Here is a 10,141-nt window from a genome sequence, read left to right as displayed (position 1 = left end):
AGTCTCTCGCACCGTCACCGCTTGCATCCAGAGGTGTGAAATTCATGTTTATGTGCTGCCATAGAGGCCAAGCCAAGTGTGAGCCTGACACCAGGGATCACAGACGGGAGACCCGGGGCAGCTGTCATCCTGATGACAGGAGGATGGTGTTTAAAGATCACCCCTATCCCTCTTCTGTGCTCTTGGCCACTCTTTCAAGTGCTCTCTCTCTCTACACCACCCTCCCTACGACCCATAGATAGCTGTGTTTCCTAAGTACATGGCTGGGAGACCTGCCTGTCCTGAGCTGAGATTACATAGCCAACATCCCCATTGATGCACGGCCACAGTCCCCATGCCTGGCCTTCGTATAGAGAGAAGCTCCATACCTCATTAAAGTGAAATCCCAAGGTATCTTCAAAAGCAGCCCAGACTCTGCAGGCTGCATGGGAAAAGGTCACAGATTCAAAAGTGCTGCATGAGTTATGTTCGGCAAGACTGCTTCCATCTCAGAGCTAAATGTGATTCATTATGGAAGTGAATCAAAACTTCATTAAGAATTTGTCATTGTACTAATAGCACAGAGACTCGTTTTAATACGAAATACTTTTGAGGGTACATGTGATTATTAATTGAACATTCTCAAAGCACCTTTTTTCTCCAATTACAGACATTCGATACTTCAAGACCAGACGTGTAGTGGTTTGGGGCAGTGTTGTGATGTGGAAACAAATGCTGTGTTACCTCATTACCATGCAACCGATGGATTGCATTAAAATTGCAGCTTTAAGCAATAGTTTGCCCATAAGTCACTTTTACCTACTGCACTTTTAAATACGGTAATGCGGCATGACAATTACATCAAATACTGTTGGTGTTTGTGTTTCTCGTAACCAAATGCCATTGATATCAAACCTAGTGTAGCATGGCGTGAATTTATGTGAATATGAATCAGAATTACAGCAGAAGGGTTGATTTACAATGAGCAACAAATTCAATTTCCATCTGTTCCTCACGCAGAGCTATTGTATGGCTTTAGAAGGCTTGAAATATAGCATAAGTTGGATTTTATTTTATTTTATTATTTGTTTTAGCTTGGCAGCATCCAACTCCGGTTGGGTGTAAAAACGAACAGCTTGAAAATATTTGTCATTTGGGTTTGGAATAACACAAGTGTGATAAAAAATTATGACTTTTTTCTTCTTTTTGGATGAACAAACCCTTAACAACAACAGAACAACAAGAACAGTGTAAGGCAATATTGTACCTTTTTCATCAAAATAAAATGAAGCCCATGCCAATCTGTTTTTTTATTATTATGATTATTGTTTGCACATTTTTGTGACTGAACACTTATGCCACTGGACAAAATTTACAAAACATATAAAAAGGGTCTTGTAGGTGAAGAGGAACTGGAAATATAGAATGGCAATGTGATGCCATTCAATTTTAAATGTGCTATTATTCAAATAACTGTTTTAAATAAAACAATGTGAACAATAAATTTCAGGGGAAAAAGTCTAAGTAGTTTTCTTATTAACCACTCTGATTATTTACCCACAGCATCCACTGAGTTAGCACCTATAAATCCAGTTCAACCAGAAAGAATATGTTTGACAAATGAAGAATAATTGATGCAGCCGTTGGCATCCTCTTGTCCAGCCATCAGTCGATCCACCTCATCCTCTGTCATTCGCTCGCCCAGCGTGGCTAGAACATGCCGCAGCTCGGCCCCCATGATGGTCCCGTTGCCCTCCTTGTCAAAAACTCTCAGTCCTTCCACAAAATCCTCAAAGTTGCCCTGATTCTTTGAGCGGGAGATATGTTGCAGCATTGGCAAGAAGGTTTCAAAGTCCACTAGCTTGGAGTTCATTTCGTCTGGTCTGGGCTTCCCCAGGACCTTCAGCACATCAGCGTTGGTCGGGTTTTGACCCAGAGCTCGCATCACTTCCCCACACTGGGCGTATGTAATCTTCATTTCTCCTTTCGGTGTGCGGTCAAACAGTTGAAATGCCTCTTTGAACTCTTCAATCTGATCGATGGTGTACTCCAGCGTGATGGTTTTGGGATCGAACGCAGGTTCTATGGGGGCTTCTGGTTCGGGCGGCGGAGCTTGTTTGGGGGCTGTTGGGGCCGGAGCGGCCTCCCTCTTGGGTTCCGGCTTCTTGGGTTCTGGCTTCTTGGACTCGACTTTCTTGGGAGCCATGGTGGTGATGTAAAGAGCCTCCTGGATGAGCAGAGAAGTCAGAAAGTGCAGACTGGATGGGATGGAGCTGCTCAAGGCACATTGTCTGTTAAAGCTTTTATATAATTTGACCTCAGGGAGGAGAGATCGGCCCAACAAGCAGGTCCTATAACACACCATAAAAGGAAGAAATCCAAAATAGACCTGGACAGTAGTGGCGTCAACAATGAACTATTGTTCCCAGCTGCCACTGATAGTGACAAAGAGACTCCTATCAAAGCCCTATCCGGCCCAGACCGAACAACACATTCATTAGCAATGCTTGTATTATCAACAAACCATCTAAGCACTCTCAACATTAAACCTTTATTTCTGAAAAATGGGAATATTTTCTCTTATTTAAATGTTATTAATTAGATGTTAATGTAGGCTAGTTTTCATTATTTGTACCTACTACCAAACAAGTCATTCTTCCCATTAAATGTAGACTTTACTTAATAATTGCAAGCATACGGTTACCTGTGTCTTGTTTAATCTGAGGATCAATTTTAGGCTAAATATAACCACAGTTAATGTTGTATTATGTCGGAGTGTGTGACAGCTGGACTCAACAAAGCTATTTCAGACCTGAGACATAAGGAGGCACCCAACAATGTGTTTGGTTTAGCTAACTTGAGTTTATACAAACAGAAAATGCCTTAACTGGGAACAAAGTCGGAATGTAATGCCAGATTTTGACAGCTGTGCCTCAGGTGTCATTCCACTTACAGCAGTCAAATGTGACAAGTCATATAGCACTTTTCAAAATACTTTTTTTCAAAGCAACTTTAGAGAAAATCATGATGCTAATGTTTTTAATATCTTAACAGCTTCATGCCTTATAGCCAGGGGTGCACATAAGTGGTCCGCAGGTCCGCATGCGCGACCAAAATAAAAAATGCGATATATAAATAAGTTCTGACAATGCATTTGCGTACCGACATGGTTGACAGCTGTTAATGCACAATTACCATTTTAGATCGACACACTGTACTGTATAAGAATTCTATTCAAAAGCATAAATCTAGGCTACCCGCTGCCATTTTCAAATCCCCACACTGGGCGTATGTAATCTTCATTTCTCCTTTCGGTGTGCGGTCAAACAGTTGAAATGCCTCTTTGAACTCTTCAATCTGATCGATGGTGTACTCCAGCGTGATGGTTTTGGGATCGAACGCAGGTTCTATGGGGGCTTCTGGTTCGGGCGGCGGAGCTTGTTTGGGGGCTGTTGGGGCCGGAGCGGCCTCCTTCTTGGGTTCCGGCTTCTTGGGTTCTGGCTTCTTGGACTCGACTTTCTTGGGAGCCATGGTGGTGATGTAAAGAGCCTCCTGGATGAGCAGAGAAGTCAGAAAGTGCAGACTGGATGGGATGGAGCTGCTCAAGGCACATTGTCTGTTAAAGCTTTTATATAATTTGACCTCAGGGAGGAGAGATCGGCCCAACAAGCAGGTCCTATAACACACCATAAAAGGAAGAAATCCAAAATAGACCTGGACAGTAGTGGCGTCAACAATGAACTATTGTTCCCAGCTGCCACTGATAGTGACAAAGAGACTCCTATCAAAGCCCTATCCGGCCCAGACCGAACAACACATTCATTAGCAATGCTTGTATTATCAACAAACCATCTAAGCACTCTCAACATTAAACCTTTATTTCTGAAAAATGGGAATATTTTCTCTTATTTAAATGTTATTAATTAGATGTTAATGTAGGCTAGTTTTCATTATTTGTACCTACTACCAAACAAGTCATTCTTCCCATTAAATGTAGACTTTACTTAATAATTGCAAGCATACGGTTACCTGTGTCTTGTTTAATCTGAGGATCAATTTTAGGCTAAATATAACCACAGTTAATGTTGTATTATGTCGGAGTGTGTGACAGCTGGACTCAACAAAGCTATTTCAGACCTGAGACATAAGGAGGCACCCAACAATGTGTTTGGTTTAGCTAACTTGAGTTTATACAAACAGAAAATGCCTTAACTGGGAACAAAGTCGGAATGTAATGCCAGATTTTGACAGCTGTGCCTCAGGTGTCATTCCACTTACAGCAGTCAAATGTGACAAGTCATATAGCACTTTTCAAAATACTTTTTTTCAAAGCAACTTTAGAGAAAATCATGATGCTAATGTTTTTAATATCTTAACAGCTTCATGCCTTATAGCCAGGGGTGCACATAAGTGGTCCGCAGGTCCGCATGCGCGACCAAAATAAAAAATGCGATATATAAATAAGTTCTGACAATGCATTTGCGTACCGACATGGTTGACAGCTGTTAATGCACAATTACCATTTTAGATCGACACACTGTACTGTATAAGAATTCTATTCAAAAGCATAAATCTAGGCTACCCGCTGCCATTTTCAAAGCACAATGCAAAACTGTGACATTTCATTCACTGACGCTCTTCAGTAGGCAGGGCTACACCCGGAAGCACATATACTTACTTACCGGCAACCTGCCAAAATAAAAGCCTGCTGATTTAAGGTTGAAAATGATGAAAATTTATATAAAAAAAATAAGTATTAGTAAATATTAGCATTTTATTTTTAAGTTTACTATAAAATAATTGTATTTGTATTTAATACTCCCTTTTTATTTTAAAATATAATCGTATTATCATGCTTTATTATTTTGTTTATTATATAATAAAATAACTAACGAAATAAAGTGCAGTAATATAATATATATTTAATGGGTCACACTATGTGCAATGTGAGGACCAAACCAAATCTCCAGGTTCTCTTATGAGAACAGGCTGAAAAACTTATGTGCACCCCTGCTTATAGCCACATTTAGTAGATTATAGAGATGATCAATACTATTGTTTTATTTAGCAACAATGTAAACAATAAAAGCAATTGAGATTTGCTTTTATGGTAATATTGCTTTATGTCAATATGTCAGTGTATATACAGGTATATAGTATGTATATGTATATATATATATATATATATATATATATATACAGTTGGACATACTATATCAAACTTTATATAAAGAGGTGGGCAATAATATAGGGTAACACTTTATTTTGATAGTCCACTTCAGATATTCTGCTAGCTATAAGTAACTTTGCAACTACATGTCAGCTAGCAGTCATTTTAGTATTAGTAATCTGCCTGTTTAATATCTGATCACACTTTATGTTAATGCTCTCCAGCACAGTCAACTGACATGTCAACTTATTCTATTAATCCTAACCCAACAATTTGGTAACACTCTAATGAGAATTAGTTGACACGCCATAGCTTAGTTACTTAGCTAAGCTAATGTCTAAAGTGAACTATCAATTATGGGATTAGCTTGTTTCCCACAAACAAGCAAGCAAGCAAACAAACAAACAAATAAATAAATACATTTTCTACTTTAAATTTTCATGTTCAATTCGATGCTATTTGCCAGTTCTTTGTGATTATTTTTTGGACTTTACTGTCAGAACCATGTTTTTTTTTAAATTCATTGTTACTTTTTTTGGTGTATACACTAAATTATAAAAATGAATGAATGAATAAATGAATGAATGAACATACAAACAGATTTTATGACGGAAAGGTACTGCATGCCATTCATTCATTCATTCATTCATTCATTCATTCATTCATTCATTCATTCAAATATAAAATGTTATACGACATGTTTTACACTAAAAAAAACAAAAAAAACAATATGTAGGTCTAAATTTAAGATGTATGTATTTAAATTGGATATAACATGTCCATCATAATAACCATAATATGATACATATTTACCTGTCATATATAAATGGAATAGGTAAGGTTTATTTTTTCATTTTTTCATACATTTATTAAAATTTCTTATTGTGAAAACAATTAAATTAATTAAATTACAAATAATGAACATGGTCAAAATATGGCTAGCTGTGGATTTATTGGTAATAAATATATAAATCTGGTTATTTTGTGTTAAACACAGTCAGATTATTAGAAATATTACATGAATCTGACTTGTTTTATTTATGTATAGATTACAAATATCCATCACTTTAAGTTTATGTAAAAACTGAAATTTTGACCTAAATAGTTAACCAAATTTTTTTTTTAATGAAAATAAAAATAAAATACAAATCTGTTGTGAAACAGCCAATATATGCACACTAGTGCTGCACGCCAACCATAACACATTTTCACATACTATAGAGAGCATTCACAGAGAGGTAATACAAACACTTGTTTTATTAATACTGTGGTGTTATGAAGCAGACTAAACATAGCAGAGATTATGTATTTTTTGTATTTACATTTGTCTGTTAGCAGGTGTCCAAAGTATTTCCAAATAAAATGTTCAGAAAGAGTAGATGTCCAATCCTGATCTTTGAGGCACAGTGTACGTTGATTAGAAAGATTTCCTCCTCGCAGCACATTTTCCCTTTCATTGCGCTCTACAGTAGACGTGCTCCACTGCACATTGATTAACCTTCCTCCCAATGAAGAGAAGATTCAGAAGGACACTCAGCGGCCCTCAATGCATTTCCATCAAGCTTTGTCATCTCATTCTAGAGGCGCACTGAATCATTTCCATGTGAACAAATAAGTGCGGTTACCTCATCAGCAAATACATATTTATGAAGCCTTTAAGTTGAAGAGCACAGGGGAAACGTCTACCCAGTTACATAACACACATTTGGCCGCTATCAGTACTCTCACTGTTGTCGTTCTTGTACATCTGAATGCAGTATTGCATTTTGATGAAAGCAAACGTGTGCAGGCATTATCTGATATTAGAGGTAATTGAAAAAAAGATTACAAATGATTTTAGTTTCTAAACTTCCAGCACACAAGACACTATAAGGTTGACACTCATACTGCCAGATTAATATACTGTATTGTATTATTTCCTAGACTTTTCTGTTTAGTAGTGTTTATTGGTCAATGTGTATAATATGGATTCTTTAGCAAAAAAATGTTGCACTTTCAATGTCCTCCAACTTTACCTCAATACATACAGTACACTCATGTAAAATGATATACTATATTGGAAACAGCAATAACATGGTTGTTTATATCGTCACGGAATGTGAACAATATCACCTCATAGCTCTATATATAAAACTGCATATTTAAGTACATCCAGCTTCATCCACACATGTACAGTAGCCTCACATATAAACTGTATAGCAAATCTCAACTGCATGATTGTTTATATCATTGCAAAATCTATCTATCTATCTATCTATCTATCTATCTATCTATCTACCTATCTAGCAAATCTCAACTGCTTGATTGTTTATATTGTTCAAATGTATACTATATTAGCATGCAGCTCTATATATAAAGTTTGATGTATAGTACATATAACTTTATCCACACACACACTCATGTAGGGAGAAATATACTATATATCAAATCTCAACTGCATGATTGTATATTGTTACAAAATGTAACTATATTAGGTAACACTTTATTTCGATAGTCCACTTTAGACATTCTATTAACAGTAAGTAACTTTGCAACTACATGTCAACTAACAGTTAGTAGAGTATTAGTAGACTGTCTGCTTAATATCTACTAACACTTTATTTGTCAACTTATTCTACAAACCCTAAACCTACCCTAACAGTCTACTTTGAGAGTTAGTAGACATGTAGTTGCAAATTAATGAGAATCAGTTGACATGTAGTTGACATGTAGTTACAAAGTTACTTATAGTTAGCAGAATGTCTAAAGTGGACTATCGAAATAAAGTGTAACCGAAGATTTGATTACAACTTCTGACTTGTATTGTTCCATTAAACAAAACGACTATGAAACAGTAATGTGATGACACAAAGAAGAGAGAAAGTTGTAAATAAATATGTACATGTTTGTTACATTTTTCCAAGTTATTTCCAGTTTCACAATTAAGAACATGACTTTGTTCTAGACTTGCTTATTTCTCTCTCTTTCAAAAACAAAAGCATGATTTGCATTTCAATTTAACAATGACTGAGAAAACAATACCACTACAGCTTTACCAATCAAGCAAACACAATCATTACCATGTAGAGGACTGTGGCATTTTATTGCACCAAAACATAATTAAACACACTAAAAAAAGCTAATTTTGAAATGAGAAAATATTTTTCCAAGTTATTTCCAGTTTCACAATTAAGAACATGACTTTGTTCTAGACTTGCTTATTTCTCTCTCTTTCAAAAACAAAAGCATGATTTGCATTTCAATTTAACAATGACTAAGAAAACAATACCACTACAGCTTTACCAATCAAGCAAACACAATCATTACCATGTAGAGGACTGTGGCATTTTATTGCACCAAAACATAATTAAACACACTAAAAAAAGCTAATTTTGAAATGAGAAAATATAAAAAATATATATTTTTCTCATTACACCAGACCGAACGACTTGTATAGCCGTGTCATAGTGAACAAATGAGCATAGCTTGAACTGTTTTACGGACATCTGTACAAACAATGTAATTGAGCATGTACATGATGAATTGGAGCCTTTTTCTTGCATTAATACTTTACTTTCTTAATTATGCATGTGAACATTGTGCTGCTCATTTGTATTTTTTGCCACTCCTGTCTCTTCCCTTCATCCTGATTGGAATAATAGAATTTGAAAAATTACAGAAATGAAAGTGCATTTCACAGTTTAGTGAAGCAAGACAAGCCATTTGAAATTAATCAAAACATGATACCGTTTACAATGTGGTAAAGCAGTGCTGCCAGTTGAAATGAGGTGGACTGTTTTCTCGCCACGGTGTGTCTCATGCTTGTGTCTCTATCTGTGATTCCTGATCCATTCCACTTTAAAAATGAATGTAATTCTGGGATGTTGGTAAGTGGAAGTTTCCTCATGTCACGGTTTATACTTCTGTCTGGTCTGGAAGAGAGCAGCTTGTTTGGAGCATTTCAGAAAATCACAAATTTCCTTCTGGTATTGAGTCATTGAGCTGGAGTGGATCTTTAAAGGTTGATCATGTCCCAGAATTTCTCTTCACACGCTACAAAATCTATATGACTTCTCAAACTTCTAAGAGTGCCACAAAGGGGATGGTATTACATGTACCAGTTAGTGGGTGAAAAAAAAAATATATATATATATATATATATATATATATATATACATGAACATGGGTATATCTTCCAATGTGTTTGTTTAAGAAATGGAAAGCAACACACTGCATCAGTTAGGGTTAAAAGAATTGTTGCCAAACATATACCATACAAGAAATATATTAATCATTGCAGTAATGATTCAGTCCTTGACTCTTCATTATTTGCTTATATAAGTCCAAATGGCAACCTAATAATTTTGACGTTCGTATCACATAACCAGCTGCATATGTATGGCTTTTCTGACATAGTAAAAATGCTTAGTAGCGCACCCGGTAAAGCTTTGCACTTGTGATGTGAAGCTCTTGGGTACGTGTCCTGTGTAGCGAATCAGCTCAAAGGGGAAATATGAATAATTAATCATAACTAGTTATAATTAATTATACATATTTAGATCCGCTGTAAGTATTTACTTGACCTCTCAGGGTCAACTGTATGTCAATTCTAAGAACGTTAATTTCCTGGTTAAGGGAAATAACTTTCTTACTGTGCAATACTACACAGAGCACGTAGCATAAATCTGCATGATTAGGGACTCCAGTTATGAGCAAACAATGAACAACGTCAAGTGTGATACAAGTAAGACTTTATTAACTACATAAACACTTAAACTAGTCTAACACACACACACACGCACACACATACAGTTGGTATAGGAACAGGATTAAAGCTTAGGCAGTAAAGAGAAGAGAAATAAAGCATGAAGCTATGGGACCATTGGATATTCCGCAGATCTACAGCCTGAAGGAAACATCAGCTTCTTAGTTCAAACACACCTTTGTAAAAAGGTGCAAATGATACTTAATGTATCAATTAATAAGACTAAGTTTGATACTTGCACGTCTTGT

General features: G+C 36.2%; 1 protein-coding gene across 1 annotated transcript; it reads right to left on the bottom strand.

Annotated features, from left to right (window-relative positions):
• Window positions 1-1,071: 1,071 nt before the first annotated feature.
• LOC107568487 (myosin light chain 4-like) lies at window positions 1,072-3,591 on the bottom strand. The gene is made up of 2 exons (XM_016254455.1): window positions 3,272-3,591; window positions 1,072-1,946 (listed from the first exon to the last, which is right to left on the bottom strand). Exons 1-2 carry the CDS (start codon window positions 3,508-3,510, stop codon window positions 1,574-1,576), a joined length of 612 nt encoding a protein of 203 aa, XP_016109941.1. The 5' UTR covers window positions 3,511-3,591; the 3' UTR covers window positions 1,072-1,573.
• Window positions 3,592-10,141: the final 6,550 nt, after the last annotated feature.

Source organism: Sinocyclocheilus grahami, unplaced genomic scaffold, assembly GCF_001515645.1.
Source record: "Sinocyclocheilus grahami isolate Dianchi unplaced genomic scaffold, SAMN03320097.WGS_v1.1 scaffold1249.1, whole genome shotgun sequence".
Taxonomy (NCBI): Eukaryota; Metazoa; Chordata; class Actinopteri; order Cypriniformes; family Cyprinidae; genus Sinocyclocheilus; species Sinocyclocheilus grahami.
Note: the sequence above shows the minus strand (reverse complement) of the source record. Positions and strands in the feature narration are given on the sequence as shown.

Excerpts from the sequence above, each read along its gene's own strand:
- LOC107568487 (XM_016254455.1), bottom strand. The coding sequence starts at position 3,510 with ATGGCTCCCAAGAAAGTCGAGTCCAAGAAGCCAGAACCCAAGAAGCCG. Across the intron at positions 1,947-3,271 it reads AAAGGAGAAATGAAGATTAC|ATACGCCCAGTGTGGGGAAG; the intron begins ATACGCCCAGTG and ends AATGAAGATTAC.